This window comes from Meles meles, chromosome 5 (genome assembly GCF_922984935.1).
Source record: "Meles meles chromosome 5, mMelMel3.1 paternal haplotype, whole genome shotgun sequence".
In the NCBI taxonomy this organism is placed as follows: Eukaryota; Metazoa; Chordata; class Mammalia; order Carnivora; family Mustelidae; genus Meles; species Meles meles.
The window spans coordinates 109381428-109400968 of NC_060070.1; the positions used below are offsets into that span (position 1 = coordinate 109381428).

At 34.7% G+C, this 19541-nt stretch overlaps 1 protein-coding gene across 1 annotated transcript in view; it reads right to left on the reverse strand.

Moving 5' to 3' along the window:
• Window positions 1-19541, reverse strand: part of EYS (eyes shut homolog) — a 1714887-nt gene that overhangs the window by 1294677 nt on the left and 400669 nt on the right. Inside the window, 1 exon segment of the mRNA XM_046006082.1 lies at window positions 18408-18521. Coding sequence (XP_045862038.1) covers window positions 18408-18521 — 114 coding nt within the window.

A 19541-nucleotide genomic window follows, 5' to 3' on the forward strand; every position in this document is an offset into this window, starting at 1 on the left:
AAGGGGCATGTACACCTGAATGTTTATAGCAGCAATGTCCACAATAACCAAATTATTGAAAGAACCTAGATATCCATCAAGAGATGAATGGATAAAGAAGAAGTGATATATATATATTGCAGCCCTCAGAAGAGATGACATCTTGCCTTTTGCAATGATGTGGATGGAACTAGAGGGTATTATGCTGAGTGAAATAAGTCAATCAGAGGAAGGCAATTATCATATGATCTCCCTGATATGAAGAATTTGAGAGGCAATGTGGGGGTTTTGTGGGGTAGGGAAGGAAAAAAATGAAACAAGATGGGCTCAGGAGGGAGACAAGCCCTAAGAGACTCTTGATCTCACTAAACAAACTGAGAGTTGCTGGTGGGAGTGGGGTAGATGGTGGGTGGTTGGGTTATGGACATTGGGGAGGGTATGTGCTATGATGAGTACTGTGAAGTGTGTAAACCTGGTGATTCACAGACCTGTACCCCTGAGGCTAATAATAAATTATATGTTAATAAAAAATAAAAATAAAAAAATAATCAATTAAAAATTTAAAAAAAAAGATGAGAACAAAAAAGATATTATGAACTATAGTCCAATCTCTGGTCACTATAAATCATATCACCCATGTGAAAAATATATTATTTTCACTCATAAACATCTTATCCAATTGGAATTGGCTTAAAATCTAGGCTGTACTTATTTAAATTAAGTTCAGTTATAGAAGAGGCTACTTGATTATAATTCCTTTGTTTCAGCATTTGAGTATAACTTCTCTTTATTCAGAGACCTACAATTAAAAAGACAAATTTTCTGCTCACCCATATTGCTAATATACAAAACAGAGGCAGAGACAAGAATAGTGCAATGGACACACATTCAAAAGTGGGAGGAAAGGAAGGAAGAAACATAGTAAAGACTGGTCCATAGTACTATTTTAAAAAATTTATTTATTTGACAGAGAGAGAGAGATCACAAGTAGGCAGAGAGGCAGACTGAGAGAGAGAGGGGGAAGCAGAGCAGAGAGCCCAATGCAGGGCTTGATCCCAGGACCCTGGGATCATGATCTGAGCTAAAGGCAGAGGCTTAACCCACTGAGCCACCCAGGTGCCCCTGGTCCATAGTACTTCTTTGATGTCTACTCTGTTAGCCATAAGTAATGGCTCGTGTTTGCAGCTGAGTAACTTTCTCAGCTTGCTTCCTTCTGGACCCAAACATTTCTTTGAATTATTTCCTCTCTACCTTGGGGTGAGAGTTATGTTATGTACTTAAGGTTTTTAGAAGTATTTTCATCTAGCTGAGGGGGTCTATGTACCTTTGCTTTAAGTTCCTCTATGGTCTTAACATAGTGTTTTAAATCCATGCACCTTTTTCTTTTTAAATTTTTAATTTATTTATTTATTTTCAGCATAACAGTACTCATTGTTTTTGCACCACACCCAGTGCTCCATGCAATACGTGCCCTCTCTATTACCCTTCACCTGGTTCCCCCACCTCCCATCCCTCACCCCTTCAAAACCCTCAGGTTGTTTTCAGAGTCCATAGTCTCTCATTCATCTCCCCTTCCAATTTCCCACAGCTCTCTTCTCCTCTCCATCTCCCCATGTCCTCCATGTTCTTTGTTATGCTCCACAAATAAGTGAAACCATATGATACTTGACTCTCTCTGCTTGACTTATTTCGCTCAGCATAATCTCTTCCAGTCCCGTCCATGTTGCTACAAAAGTTGGGTATTCATCCTTTCTGATGGAGGCATAATACTCCATTGTGTATATGGACCACATCTTCCTTATCCATTCGTCCATTGAAGGGCATCTTGGTTCTTTCCACAGTTTGGCAACTGTGGCCATTGCTGCAATAAACATTGGGGTACAGATGGCTCTTCTTTTCACTACATCTGTATCTTTGGGGTAAATACCCAGCAGTGCAATTGCAGGGTCATAGGGAAGCTCTATTTTTAATTTCTTCAGGAATCTCCACACTGTTCTCCAAAGTGGCTGCACTAACTTGCATTCCCACCAACAGTGTAAGAGGGTTTCCCTTTCTCCACATCCTCTCCAACACACGTTGTTTCCTGTCTTGCTAATTTTGGCCATTCTAACTGGTGTAAGGTGATATCTCAATGAGGTTTTAATTTGAATCTCCCTGATGGCTAGTGATGATGAGCATTTTTCATGTGTCTGATAGCCATTTGTATGTCCTCATTGGAGAAGTATCTGTTCATATCTTCTGCCCATTTTTTGATATGATTATCTGTTTTGTTTGTGTTGAGTTTGAGGAGTTCTTTATAGATCCTGGATATCAACCTTTTGTCTGTACTGTCATTTGCAAATATTTTTTCCCATTCTGTGGGTTGCCTTTTGTTTTGTTGACTGTTTCCTTTGCTGTGCAGAAGCTTTTGATCTTGATGAAGTCCCAAAAGTTCATTTTTGCTTTTGTTTCCTTGGCCTTTGGAGACATATCTTGAAAGAAGTTGCTGTGGCTGATATCGAAGAGGTTACTGCCTATGTTCTCCTCTAGGATTCTGATGGATTCCTGTCTCACATTGAGGTCTTTTATCCATTTCAAATTTATCTTTGTGTATGATGTAAGAGAATGGTCGAGTTTCATTCTTCTACATATCGCTGTCCAGTTTTCCCAGCACCATATATTGAAGAGACTGTCTTTTTTCCATTGTATATTTTTCCTGTAAAATCCATGCACCTTTGATCTCTCCCCTGAAGCTCAATTTCACTGGTAATATCCTGGATTTGATCATTGCCCTGAGTCCATTTTGAAAATCTGTTGCCATCTGGATAGTCTAGAAATAACAATCATACTTCTTTTCCAACACAGCAGTCCTGAGTTAAAAATATGTATTCTAAAATCTGGTTGAAATCAGTCTCATCGTTAGCTCATCTACTTCCTCTCCTATTTTATCGTGGACCACTAAATGAAACTATTTGGTAATTTCAACATTTTACTCTGGAATCTTCTTTGCCAAGTCTATGAGGCCATTGTGTATATTTTCTATCCTCCACCTTAACACAAGCAGAAGTCTTGCCAGTATTTGGTCAATACCTACCATGATTCTAATTTCTCCAGCCTCTAATAACAATTTCCTCCCTGTTCTAGACATCATTAAAATTGCCTCACTGTCCTTGCATCCTCTTCCCAAAGTCATTCCAGTGCTTCATATTTTAGGTTTCAGCTATGAGACCACCTCACTTCTAGATACCAATTTCTGTTTTAATTATCTTTATGTAATAAACAACTGGCATAGAGACTTACAACAAAAACCTATTACTATTTCTCTTGAATCTGTGTTTGATGGGGTGATCCTGTTGTCCTACATGTTAGTTGAAGTCACTGATGAATTGATCTTTTATTACTATGATCTTCACTTTCTACTTCTGGACCTATATATATTTTCTGATATAAATATAGCTTCATCAAATTTTTATGGTTTTACAAAATAGCATACATTTATAATTTAAAAAAAATATATTTAATTGACAGAGAGATCACAAGTAGGCAGAGAGGCAGGCAGAGAGAGAGGGGTAAGCAGGCTCTCTGCTCAGCAATGTGGGGCTCAATACCAGGACCCTGAGATCATGACTGAGCCGAAGGCAGAGCCACCCAGGTGCCCCTACATTTATAATTTTTTAAACCTATCTTTGTCTTTATGTGCATTTCCTGAGACTAAATAAAGTTGGATCTTAGTTTTTATACAGTTAGACAAGTTGAAATTCAGTTGAATTTTTTCAATTCATTGACATTCAATTTAATTATACTTTGGTTGGATTTATGTCCACATTTGACTTTGTTTTCAATCTGTCTGCTTTTTGTTTGTTTGTTTTTGGTTTTGTTTGGTTTAGTTTTTGTGTATATATATTTTTCTGATTTCTTTTTGGTAAAATATTTTATTAGTCTAGTGATTACAACCATAATAATGACTCTACATTATTTCTTAAATTCTTGCACTTTGGAATGATATCTGTATAGTCTACTTACAATTAATTTGTACTGTTTCAGATAAAATATAAGAATACTACACTAATTTAGTTCCATTTACCCCATTTACTGTTGCTGTTGTCATTGATATTATACTCATTTGTGCTATAACCCACACAATTCAGTCTTATAAAATTTGCTTTAAACAGTTTTATATGTTTTAAAGAAATAAAGAAAAGAAAAATTATATATTTCATATATTTGCCTATTCTCATTTTTAAGGCCTCATGTCTTCTTATAAATCTGAGCTTCCATTTGGTGTTATTTCCTTCAGCCTGAAGTGCTTCCTTCAAGATATCTTACAGTGAGGATATTCTGAGAATGAAGTCTCTTTATTAATATTTAATATTATTCTTGAACTATGATGAAATTTTGTCCTTATTTTGATATTTGTCCTTGGGTTGTGTTTTCTTCCTCTAAGTAATGATGTAATTAATTAAAGCAGGACATTGATATAGCTAAACTAAGACTCCCACTGGTTTGGAAGCAGGGGAAACTGCCTAGTTTTTCATAGTTTCAGTGGTTGCTTTCACTGGGAACCTTGGGATTCCTCTCTATAGGTGCCATTCAAGCAGTACCCATGGATTTGTGCAGTGTATATGAGATCTTGTTTTACTTCCATATTTTGTTTCCTCCTTTATTGGATCACTTCTACTATTCTGGGAGTTTCAAAGTATGTTTTTACTTTCACACTTGCAGCTTTCTGCTATTGTTTCCACTCTCCATATAGTGTAGACTGAAGGTGCCCTCGGGTAAAAAGTCATATAAACAGAAATTTTGTCCAATCAAGTTTGTTTCTTTTGTGGACTGACTCTTCTCTAATTTCTGCTGCTTCTGATCACCCACTGAGGCCTTCAAAGAATTGATTTTATAATTCATTCAAAGTTTACAATTGTCATCTGAGGAATAGCTTGTCTATATGTTATTCCACTCTTACTAGAACTATCTTGGATTAATTTTTATCTTTTTTGTGTTAGTTCTTCTAAGTCTAGTTTATCCAAGATCTCTGAAAACTGTGGTAATTGCCAAAATAAAATATTCACTGTGCATTCAGCAGCTCTATGCTTCTCCCATGAATCAACCTCCCATGAACCAACCTCACTATTGTCGTCCCGATCTTGTCATATTATATACCTTTCACAATAATTATTATTTATTGAACATATCTTATACCTTCTTGATCCATTAAAACCTGCAATGTAGTTACATCATATTGCTTTTATCCCTCTGAAGGACAGCTGATTTTCCATACCAGTGAAACTTCAGGGTTAGAATTAGGACTGAATTACCCTTACTACTCATGAAATAGTAATTTCATGGCATATGAAAACATATAATTTTCATTGTATTTCCTCAATTCCCAGTTAAACCAACTCTTTTTTTTCTCTGTGACTGAGCACCGATGGAGAAAGATCACACAAATTTCAAGATTGATGCCAACATAAATTTATGATCTCTACCTTTGATCAAATTTCAATCCTGCCTAAGTTTTCACAATAATACCTTTTTTGGAGAAGAGAGACAGAACCTTAGCAGTATCAGTACTGGTACAGTGAGAAATTTATTGGTTTAAGCAGCAAAACATAGGAATGGGTGGGTATTTTAGGCACTGGAACTCTACCATGTTTGTCTGCTTCTTTTTAGCTCTCCATATTACCTTTCTGCTTCCTTCTATGCTTCTTCAAACTGTTGTCCCTAAGTTAAGTAATTTTCTGCCAATATTTGTGGTCCCACATTCCACATTTTGAATGTCAAACAGTGTGAGCAACATTTTCTCAAATTTCACAATCTAATCCCAAGAATGGTCTCTGACTCTGGCTTAGGGTAGCAAAGTAGCAGCTCCTATAGAAAAACATGGTTAGAAGGATCACTTTCAAAGGTCAATGCAACATCAGAATCCAGGAAAATGGATAGTTGGCTAAATGTGAGAGTTTACACTCTCCCTGAATTCTCGATCATGCTACTGTTCCCATCACTCATAGAAAGTAGCCACACTTTTGGGTTCTCGCAAAAACAGATGTCATCAGGGGGCACCTAGGTGGCTCAGTGGTTTAAACCTCTGCCTTTGGCTCAGGTCATGATCTCAGGGTCCTGGGATCAAGCCCCGCATCAGGCTCTCTGCTCAGTGGGGAGCCTGTTTCTCCCTCTCTCTCTGCCTGCCTCTCTGCCTACATGTGATCTCTGTCTCTGTCAAATAAATAAATAAAATATTAAAAAAAAGAACAGATGTCATCAGATGATAACTCTCCAAAATTCCTACCAAAATATCTAGCGTTATCAATATCACCATCCATCTTTTCCATTGGTTAATTTATTTTATTTTATTTTTTATTTTATTTTATTTTTTAATTTATTTGTCAGAGAGAGAGAGAGGAGCGAGAATGAGCACAAGCAGACAGAGTGGCAGGCAGAGGCAGAGGAAGAAGCAGGCTCCCCGCGGAGCAAGGAGCCCGATGCGGGACTCGATCCCAGGATGCTGGGATCATGACCTGAGCCGAAGGCAGCTGCCTAACCAACTGAGCCACCCAGGTGTCCCGGTTAATTTATTTTAAAATAATGACAGGCCTGTCCCTCCTCCTGTCTATAATGTTGTCACCATAATTCTAGATCTTTGTCTCACCACATTCTACTGCCCTCTCTCTGTTAACTATTCTATTTCCTGTAAGTTTCATCTCTACTGTTGTGATAACATTATCCCATAAGTACACAAAAATTAACATGTGTGACTGGATCCTGGCAGGAATGAGATGGTGCTTTCAAAATGAAAGTTGAAGAGATTTTAATGAGATACTATTTACAAGTGTGTGACAAGTGTACTAAAACCACAAGGGACAGAGTGCAGTCTTTGTGCCATTCAGTGTGAAGGGGTTGAGCGAGCTGGTATTGGAACCTGAGACAAAAAGACTATGTAGAGAACACTATCTTAGAGATGTGACGATCACTAAAAGGATACAACCAGTCAGTGGTAATTCATAATGGTAAATGAGGGAATAATCATCTTGTGTCGTCCTCGTTTCCTTTCACCTACACTGGGCAAACCCAAAAGAAGGCAGAAAATATACATGTAGTATGATTTAGCTTCCTAGACAGAGTAGATCTGGAAGCACAAATGTAAGATATCCATGTACCTCATGAACCACTCAAAATTTCATAGATAAAAATATACTTTGTCTCTCATTCCTCCCCTTTAGACTTATATCTCCTTTACCCTTACCTATCAAATATTCTCAAGGAGGGGCGCCTGGGTGGCTCGGTGGTTTAAGCCGCTGCCTTCGGCTCAGGTCATGATCTCAGGGTCCTGGGATCGAGTCCCATGTCGGGCTCTCTGCTCTGAAAGGAGCCTGCTTCCCTCTCACTCTCTCTGCCTGCCTCTCTGCCTACTTGTGATCTCTCTCTGATAAATAAAATCTTTAAAAAAAAAAATATTCTCAAGGAGTAATCTAGTCTTGCTATCTCCACATTCTCATTTCATCTACATATCCTCATCCCTCATTCGACACCAACATCAATAGCTATACTTATGAAACATTTCTTATGAAGGTCTTCAAAGTCTCTCTAAAAATTATTTTTTCTGGACCATATTGACAGCAAGTTGTACTGGACTCTGTCCAACAATATTTGACACTTTCTTAGCATTTCTTCCTAATAGAAACACTCTTTTCTGACTTTTCCTGTTGGTTTCCATTGTGTATTCTCTTCTCTATCCATTCTTTACTTTCTAGGCTTCCTCAGTGCTTATCCCAAGCATTCTTCCCTTGTCATTATATATATTTCTTCCTAACTCATGCTTTAGTAAACTATAGTCTTTCTACTCTCCCCTGTGCTTTAGACACACATATTAGGAGTATTTAAGGGAAACTTCTACCTTAATAATTTATAGTCTGACAAACTCAGTATGTTTGAAGCTCTGCTGATTTCTCTCTTCATTAAACATGCTCTTCTACCTCTGTGGCTCCAGAGCAATAATTCATTTTATCTACCCTGAGAATCTGAGCATAATTCTTTTCTTCTCCCCACTTTATACATCTGAACATCATAAAAGTCTATCCTGTTTGGTTTGTCACCTAAATATCTTCTGAAATTATCCAGTCATCTCAAACTTTGTTTCCATATCTATACTTTAGACAATAACAGTTATTGCAAGCACCTAATTTTTTTCTTCTTCCAGTATGTAACCCTTTTATAGAAGAAAAAGTAGTTCTATTTTACAGTTTAGAATAACTCTCAAGATGTATATTTGATTATGTTTTTCACCAGATTAATGCCTGGTTATTGGCCCTAATACTCCTTAGATGACACTTCTGACTTGGACTGTGCTTCCAACCTCATTGCCCTTAGGATAAATTTTGGTGACACTGAATATCTTTGAGCACTTCAAATTCCCATGCTTTCTTTTGCTTCAGCTCACTCTGTTTTATTTTATTTTAAATTTCTTCCTGGAACATTCATGGTACTAAGATACGCATAGCAGTTTAGAAATTATTAACATGTAGTTCTTTCAATTTGAAGGTAAAAGTTTATTTTTCTCCACATGCTGGGAAAGAGGTCATTGATACATGTGAATAAATTTGATCAACTTAAAAGTATATATATTGAAAAAGTAAAAGAGTTGAATACAGAATGCTGAATAATACCAGAAATTAAAGGTGAGTAATATCCTAGAAACCAAGGAAGGTAAGAATTAAAAAAAAATAGTGTAATCATTTTCCAATTTTACAGAGTTCAAATTGTTATGAATACATTGTAAACTAATCCTTCTCTGTAAATTTCAACTTAATTATAATTTTCCCTAACTGTTGAATTGTCAAGGGTACATTACTCCCTGTTGATAATGTAAATCAAAACTGATTAGTATAAAATGTAGGTTATAGTTAAGCATTTCTCTGAATCTGCCAGACCTGTCATCCTGTCATTGCACATACTGGATTACCCAGATGGAAGTATCTCTATAACATCTTGTTGATTAAACTCAGTAACATGTTCAATATAATATGTTCATACTTATAGTATGTGACAGTATTTTTTCATTTGATATGCTATTTTTATAGAAAATATCACCAAATATAATTACCTATACAAATGTATTCTATAGGTTATGAAGAAAAAAGGTAGGGAATATGAAACTGATAAATAACTGCTCTGATTCATTAATAAGGAATATAATTGAAATAGTACAATTAAATATTGGCCCAAGATATTAAATACTGAGGAACTCTAAAAACAGCATGAGAAATTAATAAAAGAAGCATGTAGAATAAATTGCTTTTATAAATAGCACAAAGAAATATACCTACCAACTACTCAGGTTCCCTTTATTCTTACTGCCTAAATGGCCACAGCATGTAAGTATTTCTATCAGACTAAAGGTAATGATGTAATTGCCAAGAAGTTGAACATAATACTCATTTTCAAACCACATGTAGTTCAAGCTTCTGGTTTAAATTGCTATGGAGAACAAATAGGAGACAGTTAAAAGAATATATTTTTTTCTATTGTATTGTTGTTATGAACTCTGTCCTTTACAGTTAGCCCAACCTCTCCAAAATAATACTCATATTACTTTAAAAAAAAACTCATATTACTTTCATTAAATACATTTAATTAAATTGACTTCTTGTTAATATACTCAACTGATCTATAGTTGAGTTGAAGAAATCTTCCAGCCAAAATATTCTGTTCTACAAGAATGTTTAGTATAGCTATAGATTGACTAGACTGGAGAATTTAATTACAGCATCTGTAGTTCCCCATTGTAGCTCAGACCAAGAATGACTGAGATATGGCCTGTGAAGGCTAAAAAACTAATTGCTCTATTATCTGTACTCTAGTCTTTTTCACTCCACAAGCACTTAAAAAATATGTACTTAAATCTGCTTTCTAATTACAAGTTCCCATAACAGAGTGTCCTATCCAGAAAACAGCATTTTTATTCTAGCATTCAACACACTTAAGCATTTTTATTTTGCTGAGTTTTCTTTCTTCTATGTTTACTTTTGAAAACATGTTTAATGGCTAATTACCATTTTTTCTCTTTTATCTTAATTGCTACACATTTAGGGACATGTGTCATTAAAGCTTCAGCAGATAAGACATTTGCTCGAACAATATTTCTATTCTACTTGCACATATGTAGCCTTATTAAAATAACATTCTTATTACTTTAAGCACTTATTTTCCTGAGAAACAAACAGTAATTTACATTAAAGCCCTGTCTTCTTTGTATTAGATATTGGAAACTTTTATATTTCAGAACAAAAGGGTAACAACTTAATTTTTCCCACCAAAACATGATAGAAATACAGACTATTGCTTTAACAATGATATATGCAAAACTATTTTCTCTCAGGATTCCTTCATTTAATGAAATTCAAAATGCAAATGGTTCATTTTATGAATTATACAATCATCAACAGTTTTGTTCATTACTAGTAAATATACACTTAAGATTTTAGATTTATCAATCATACTGTTCTATAGAGAATTGCATTAAATTAATATAGCTCAGAGTATAACTAATGTGTAATAGGCACTTTGAGAGTTGTGGTCTTCTTCAGCTACTAGGAAAACACTCTAAATTCTGTGAGGGACTACCTTTTTAAGTGCTTTACTGGCAAGGAGAGTCATGGCTGAGTCTGACAGTAGCAATTTTCATTATAGGTGGTCATCATCATCTTCTCTTTACTCCAGTTATATTTTGTGGATATAATTTAAAATTTCTGATTGCGTAAGGGCCGATTAGTTGGCACTGATTAAATATATTCTTCCACTCCTTGTAGTTTATTTTTATTTTTTTTAGATTTTTTAAAATTTCAAGCTTTTATTTAAGTTCTAGTTATTTAACATACATGATTATATTTTTAAATAAAGAGTCATAACTAGAATTTATAAAATAGGGACTCCTACACAATTGCATGTAATTCTGGAGGGAAGATGAGTAAGTGTATTTAATTCTAGATATGTGTGTGGGGGTATGTATGTGCATGACAAATAATTTTCTTTTTGTTTCATACATAGAAAATTTGCACCTTGAGGCATTATTTATTACCATTTATTCCACGCATAGAAACATAATAAACCAATACTTGGTACATTTTGGACAGCAAGATAAATTATTATTACTAAATTCTTTTTGGGAGTGTTGCCCATTGAGGGCTTTAGTGGAGGGTGCTCCATTAAGCAGTGACTGGCTGTGACAACAGACTGGTTAATGACAACAGTGCTCATTTTGAATGACTGATTTGTATCATCTTGGTTTTAATTAAAATACAAAGTAGTGGTATCCAAACATGTAGAACATGTATCTAGTCCCAATCTTGCTTTCTTACATGAAAGGCATTAGGTTTTCTTGACATAAATCAGTAATTACCTCTATTAGGGAAGGTGAAAACCAATCTGTATTTGTTAAAATATTCTGTTCACTCTTGAAGAAAAATTCCATTCAGAGTAAACAGAAAACAAAATAAGAATGTCCTTTCTATCTGAAGGAAATGCATTTTTGATATTTATTTGCTAAATTCAGTTCCTAAAACTAGAACTTGGAAGGGAGCCTAGATTAAATCAAAACTAACCAGGAGCTAACTCCACTGGATGAACACCTCATGGAAAAACAATTGTTGTGTTAAGGAATTTACTATCCATATTTATTTTTTTCTTTTTAAAAAAGAAGAAAATGATTCTACAGATTTCAAAAGAGATATATAGCATTAATAACATGTGTGAAACCTATGTTATTTGTGGAGCATCTGTAATTATAATGCTAGAAACTAACATGCATAAAAACACTGCACTATTCAGCTCTCCAGAAGTAATATACAAAGATATTTCTAATTATTTCTATTGTTCCCATAAGTAGACTATATAATCACAATCTACTTTTTGAGTAAATTCCTTTCTCCAGTGTATGCTTTAATAAGTTATAACAAGCAATGAAATGTAACTTCTACAAGTGGCAAAATGTTTGAACTATGGTATTTTTTTTTTTTATATTTATTTGACAGAGAGAAATCACAACTAGGCAGAGAGGCAGGCAGAAAGAGAGGAGGAAGCAGGCTCCCTGTGGAGCAGAGAGCCCGATGCGGGGCTCGATCCCAGGACTCTGGGATCATGACCTGAGCGGAAGGCAGAGGCTTTAACCCACCGAGTCACCCAGGCGCCCCTGAACTATGGTATATTCTTAAACACTCAAAGCACCATATATTACAAATTCACATATTTGGTAAACAGTAACTTTACATATTCTTTTAATTAAAAAAAGGGGGGGCTTGGGAGGGAGACAAACCATAAATGACTCTTAATCTCACAAAACAAACTGGGGGTTCCTGGGGGGAGGTGGGATTGGGAGAGGGGGAGCGGGCTATGGACATTGGGGAGGGGAGGCGAACCATAAGAGACTATGTACTCTGAAAAACAACCTGAGGGTTTTGAAGGGTCAGGGGTGGGAGGTTGGGGCAACCTGAGGGTTTTGAAGGGTCAGGGGTGGGAGGATGGGGGAACAGGTGGTGGGTAATGGGGAGGGCACGTTTTGCATGGAGCACTGGGTGTTGTGCAAAAATAATGAATACTGTTACACTGAAAAAATAAATAAAATAAAAAAAAGGGGGGGCTTGCAATTTATAAATTCCCAAACGTGTATTATTTTTTTAGCATCAATTTTACTGAAAATGAAAAATCATGATATTAACCTAATATAGTAGAGCAGAATTTCACATTTCCTATAAAAAGCAGATTTTGTATATAACTTTAACAAAATATATATTAGTGCAGAAAAAGAACCAATAAATAAAACCTGGACTATACCAACAGAAAGCCACAAGGAGCTTATAAAAGTTTCTACACCGAAGGTCAGCAAATGTTTTCTGAAAGGGCCAGAAAATAAATAATCTAGGTTTTGCAGGCAAAGAGCACATATCCTCCTGAAGTAGTGGCTGAAATAGCCATCAATACACAACTGAATGAGTATGGTGGTGCTTATGACAGACACGAAATAGGAAGGGGCCTGGATTTTCCTACCTGGGACATAGTTTGCTAAATTGTCTACTCAAGACAAAATAACTGACCTCACTGAATTAATGATTCAACTAAATATTTTTTTTAAATTTATTTTTTTTCAGCATAACAGTATTCATTGTTTTTGCACAACACCCAGTGCTCCATGCAATACGTGCCCTCCCTATTACCCACCACCTGGTTCCCCCAACCTCCCACCCCTGCCCCTTCAAAACCCTCAGGTTGTTTTTCAGAGTCCATATTAATCTTATGATTGCTTTGCTGAAGTTTCAGTGTTTCTGAATATTATTTTTATTTTTTCTTGAAACACTGTAAATTTGCTAACAATCTTAAACTTAATCAAAGAATAAAGAATTGCATGTTTTTTTAAAAAATTGAATTTATTTATTTGAGAGAGAGAGAGAAAGTGAGAGGGAGAAGCAGACTCCCCACTGAACAGAGAGCCCTACATGGGGCTCAATCTCAGGATCCTGAGATCAGGACCCGAGCTGAAAGCAGGTGCTTAACTGACTGAGCCACCCAAGTTCCCTAAGAATTACAAATTTAAAAGAAGAAATTATATGTATATTTCCTATAAAAATGATTCACAACTGTTTTATACAGATACATTTTTCAAAAAATATAATTATTCATGGCATTGTAAAGATCAATTCCAAAGAAATTTTCAAGGAAGTGTTTATGAGCATTCAAGGGGTAACTTTCAGCATAAATAATGTTAGTTGCTGTAAAGAAAAAGAAATTTCTAATTTTGGTGGCTTACCACAATAAAAACTTTTTTTTTTTTATTTTATTTATTTGACAGACGGAGATCACAAGCAGGCAGAGAAGCAGGCAGAAAGAGAGGAGGAAGCAGGCTCCCTGCTGAGCAGAGAGCCCAATGCAGGGCTCCATCTCAAGACCCCGAGATGATGACCCGAGCTGAAGGCAGAGGCTTTGACCCACTAAGCCACCCACATGCCCCCACAATAAAAACTTTTATGTTTTTTTTTTCACTCAGTACAATGAGGATACTTCTTACCCATGGACATCTTTCTACATGATTTAGGGACCAATGTTTTTGTATCTTCTGGTTTTCTTTCCTCTGGTTTTTAGACATTTCACTCCCAACAAGAATGGAGAAGAAAAAAGGAACAAAAGACTTACAGTACATTTCTTATGGATCAGAGTATAAGTTTAAAACTACCACTGTGAACTCATTCACATGGCCCCAAATAATAGAAGATAATTAAGCTCATGCCAGAAGCCAAGGAAACAGAGGAACAAGCAGCTAGTTTCTGTTACACAGGACAGATTTTCTAGCAGAGTGATCTATAATAAATAAAAGTGAATTAAAAATTGTCAAAAATGTGTTTTTGATAGTATAGTGTATTCTTAGTACTTTAATTTTCATTACATGTCATTATTACCAGAAAAGAATATTACATTCATTACTAAGAACATTCATTTTATAACAGATCAACTTTGTTTTTCCTTTTATGTTTTATTTATGTCTTTGTTTGAAAATCCATTGAACATTTTAATTTGTTTTACAAATCTAAGGCACTGCAATTAACTGAAGAATTCTTTACTTCATTATAATGAGTAGACTACAATATTGAGTATATGAAAAGGTAGAAATGTTTATGATTACCAAAAATGACTTTTTAAGTATAAATTATTTTGAATCAGAAATTATTTATTTGCAATAATTTATTTTTAATTAAACTTTTTAAAATTTTAGAATAGTTTTAAATTTACTGAAGAGTTACAAAGATAGTTCAGAGGATATTGTATACTCTGGAACCAGTTTCCACTATTATTAATATCTTACTTAGTACATTTGTCACAGCAGATTAGCCAATATTGATACACTATTATTAACCAAAGTCCATATTTTATTTGGATTCCTTTGTGGGTTTTTTTGTTTTTGTTTTTGTTTAGTTTATTAATTTATTTTGAGAGAGAGAGAACAGAGGGAAGGGCAGAGGAAGAGGGACAAAATCTCAAACTGACTCCTCACTAAACTGAGCATGGAGCCTGACATAAGGCTCTATCTCATGACCCTGAGATCATGACCTGAGGCAATATCAAGAGCTGGATACTTGACCAAAGGAGTCAGTCAGGTGCCCCAGGATTTTCTTAGTCTTTAATGTCTTTTCCTTCCCCAGGATCTAATCCAGGATAATCACAAACATAATATTAGTACTCATGTTTCTTTAGTCTCCTCTGGTTTGGAAAATTTCTCAGACTTTCTTGTGTTTTGTTTCTTGGTGGAAGTATAGTTGACATATGATATTATATTCATTTCAGGCATACAACATAGTGATTCAACATTCATATACATTATTAAATACTCACCTCAATAAATAAAGTGACTATCTGTCACCAGAGTTATACAGTATTATATGCTCTCAGCTCTATACCACATCTTTATCCATTCATTTATTGATGGATACTTAAGATGCTTCCATATCTTAGCTATAATTAAGTAATACTGCAATGAACATAGGGGTGTATATATCTCTTTGCTAGGTGTTTTCGTTTTCTTTGGACAAATACCCAGAAGTAGAATTGATGGATCATATGGTAGTTATATTTTTAACTTTTTGAGGAGTTTTCATACTATTTTCCATAGAGGATGTACTGATTTATATTCTCACCAACAGTGCATAAGGGCTCACTTTTCACCTCCTCCTTGCCAACATTGTTATTTCTTAACTGTTTGATACTAGCTAATCTGACAGATAGGAGTGGTTTCATTTCATTTCATTCATTCATTTCATTGTGGTTTTGATTTGTTTTTCCCTGATGATTAGTGATATTGAGCATCTTTTCATGGGTCTGTTGGCCAATTTGTATGTCTTCCTTGGAAAAGTGTCTAGCTATTCAGGTCCTCTGCCCATTTTTTAACTGCACTTTTTGTTTTTTTGGTGTTGAGTTGTATGAGTTCTTTATATATTTTGGATATTAACTCCTTATCAGATATATCATTTGCAAATATCTTCTCCCAACTCATAGGTTGCCTTTTCAATTTACTTATGAGTTCCTTCAGGAAAACTGACCAGTTACATGCAAAATCATTAAACTGGGCCACTTTCTTAAATGATATACAAAAGTAAATTCAAAATGAATTAAAGACCTAAACATAAAACCTGGAACCATAAATTCTTTAAAAGAATAATAGTAAATTCTTAAACATCAGCCTTAGGAATAGTTTTTTGGATCTATCTCCTCTGTCAAGGATGACAATAGCAAAAATAAATAATTATGACTGTATTAAATGAAAAATCTTTTGCACAGACTGCCCTTGTTTTTGATGACCTTGATAGTTTTAAGAAGTACTGGTCAGGTATTTTTAGAATTGGGATTTGTTTGATGATTTTATCATGATTAGACCGGGATAATGTGTTTTTAAGAAAAAAATCCCTATGATAAAGTGTCATTCTCATTACTTCATATCATACGTCTATGTTATTAACATGATTAAGTGCTGTTGATGTGAACATTGGTCATTTGACTTAGGCAGTGTTTGTCAGATTTGTCCATGGTAATGTTACTTTCCCCCAACCCCCATTTCCATCCTGTGCACTTTGGAATACAGTCACTAGGTGCAGCCCAAACTCAAGAGGTAAGAAGTTATGTTCTATTTCCTTGAGTGTAAAGTATCTCATAAATTATTTGGAATTATTCTGTATAAAAGATGTGTCTATTATTCTGACTCATGTATTTATCAATCATTTATTTTTCTCAGTATGGACTCATGGGTATTTATTTCATATTTTGGCTAAGCTATATTTTTGCTCAAATTATTTTAGCTTTGGCAGTTGGCTCATGTGTCCCTTTTACATAGTCTCATGGTTTTGTTTTTTGAATACTCATTGCTTTCTGGCATTACAAGACTCTCCACACTCACTTTTACATTCTGCATTTTAGTCCTAGAATCAGCTAGATATCTAAAGAGATCCTTTTATTGGAGAATGGTATGAGAAACTAAGATCTAGATGCTGGTCAAGCTTATTATTTTTTAAATGAAGTCTATTTTTTTTTTTTACATTACTAGGATTGCTTAAATAATTCTCTATGTACCTTTAAAGATGTATAATTAAATAAATATAGACTAAGTCTTACTTAACCAAACATTAGAAAACAGTGTATATGTGCATATTTAATGGTTTTTACATATATATGTCAGAAAATTATTTAAAATTATAATTAAATACTTAATGATATTAATTTCTGGCCGGTGATATAGTATTCCTATGACTTACTTCATTAAATCTATATTCAGATCCATGAGGTAAGTATATTCTTATATCTAGTTAACAGATAAGAGAACTATAATTTCATGAGTTTATATAGATATAAAATACTTGAAATTTATCAGCAGTTATGTTTTTTCATTAATGGAAAATCTAAGAAAATTAGGTACAACATTTGAAAATAACTAAATTGATTGTATTTAGTTGAACATTGTGATGGTTACTTTTATGTGGCAACCTGACTGGGCCACAGAGTGCCCAGATTAAACAGTTTTTCCAGGTGTGTCTGTGAGGGTGTTTCCTGATGATACAAGCATTTGGATCAGTAGACTCAGTAGACTGCCCTTCCCAAACTGGGCAGGCATCAGCCAATCTGTTGAGGGCTTGAGTAGCACAAAAACTAAAGAAAGGGAGGACTTGCTACTTTTCTGCTTACTTGCTGAGCTGAGAGACTGTTTTTTTTTCTTGTTCTTGGACTGGGATTTATACCATCCTCTCCTCTTGTTCTAATGCCTTTGAATTCAAGACTAAAATTACACCACTGGCTCTCCTAGGTCTCTGGTTTGCAGACAGATCATGAAACTCCTCAACCTCCACAATTGTCTGAGCCAATTCCTCATAATGAATTGACATAATACACAGATAGGTATAGATACATAGATATATCTCCTATTGGTTGTGTTTCTTTGGAGAACACTAGCTAATTTAGTTTTCAAATTCATAGCTTAGGAAAAGATACTAAATCCAAAGAAGCATCCAGATTTACTTTTCGTATATTAGTCTACACAATAATTTACAAATAATGATTAGTTTAGTAAAGGAAAAGAAAGAAAGAAACCTGACAATTTCTTGAGAAACTGAAAGAACAGGAAAAAAATATGTAAAATATAACATGATAGACTGGCAATAAATTCCTTACTTTTCATTTTATCATTTGGTTGTATCAGTGGCCTTTCCAATAGAAAAGTAAGAAACTCATCTATTTCAGTGAATGTATAAACAAAGCTCATTTCACTCTTGTTTCTGCCTAAGGGATAATTGGTTGGTCACTTTAGAAGCGGACTTTAAGAAAATGAAGGACTAATAATGTTGTTGGAAGACTGAAATGAGTTCAGATAAGAGACAGAAATGCTTTTTAAAGTTAATTATGTTTGCTTTACCTTTTCTCTTGGTGTTCATTACCTTTAAATGGAGCCACACAACGGCAGAAGTAATTACCAGGTTGGTCAATGCAGATAGCGCCATTCTTGCATGGATGTGAAGAACACAAATCTGTACTTATTTTATATCTTGAACCTTTGAAAAAATAATAAAAAGGTTTTAAGTTTTAATAAGGCAACCAGGTGTCAGGCTATAATTCTTAAATTTCCCCAAATCTTTTAATCCATTCCGGGTGATACCTGAGACTAAATTCCTCAGATAAAAATTGCCACACACATTAGTGTCAGAATCCATTCATTTCACCTTACTACAAACTGCAACAACTTCTCTTGGAATTACTAAATGCAGACTAATCTCCTCTGAATTGGTAGGCATTCATAGTCTGCTTAGATATGAAATAATTTATCTTCTGCTTTGGATTCTAGAGACAGAATTGATGTTTCAAGTTACTGGGATACAAATCAAATGTTAATTTAAGGAAAATAAAAAGGACTAAAAAGGAAATACTAGTGAATCAATAGCATCCTGATGTATGTCCTCCAGTGCTAAATGTTTTTACAACGCACAGTTGTCAAATGTTACTTACCAATAAAGCCAGGGGGGAACAAGTATTTGAATTTATCCATGAACTCTGTAGATATAGTGTTATGGAGGCAGGGTGATGAGTCACATTTCTTTTTATTAATTTCACAAAGCAGGTCTATATGGAAAGAAAATAAATCAGAAGTATTCATTTACTATATAGTTTTAACATTTTCTTTTTTTTTTCTTTTAAGTAATCTCTATGCCTAAGGTGGGACTCAAACTCACAACCCCAAGATCAAAAGTTGTATGTTCTATGGAATAAGCCAGCCAGGGCCCCTTAACATTTTCTTTTAACTGGTTCTGCAGTGCAGATTTCCCATGAATCTTGCACTTAGAGCTGTGTTTCTAAACCTGACTTTCATATTCTGTCACTTGAATTGTTTGTTAATTTGCAAAGCATTGAAAACATAGCCTACGCTGATTCTGAATTGATTTTTAACTTTTTTGATAGCTAATTTTTTTCTGCCAATTTTGAATAAGAACAGAAAAATTGTCTTTGACACATAACACATGGTATTAGCAAGTTGGAAGAATGGAAATCTTTCTAATCTTAAATGTTTTTCTCTAAAA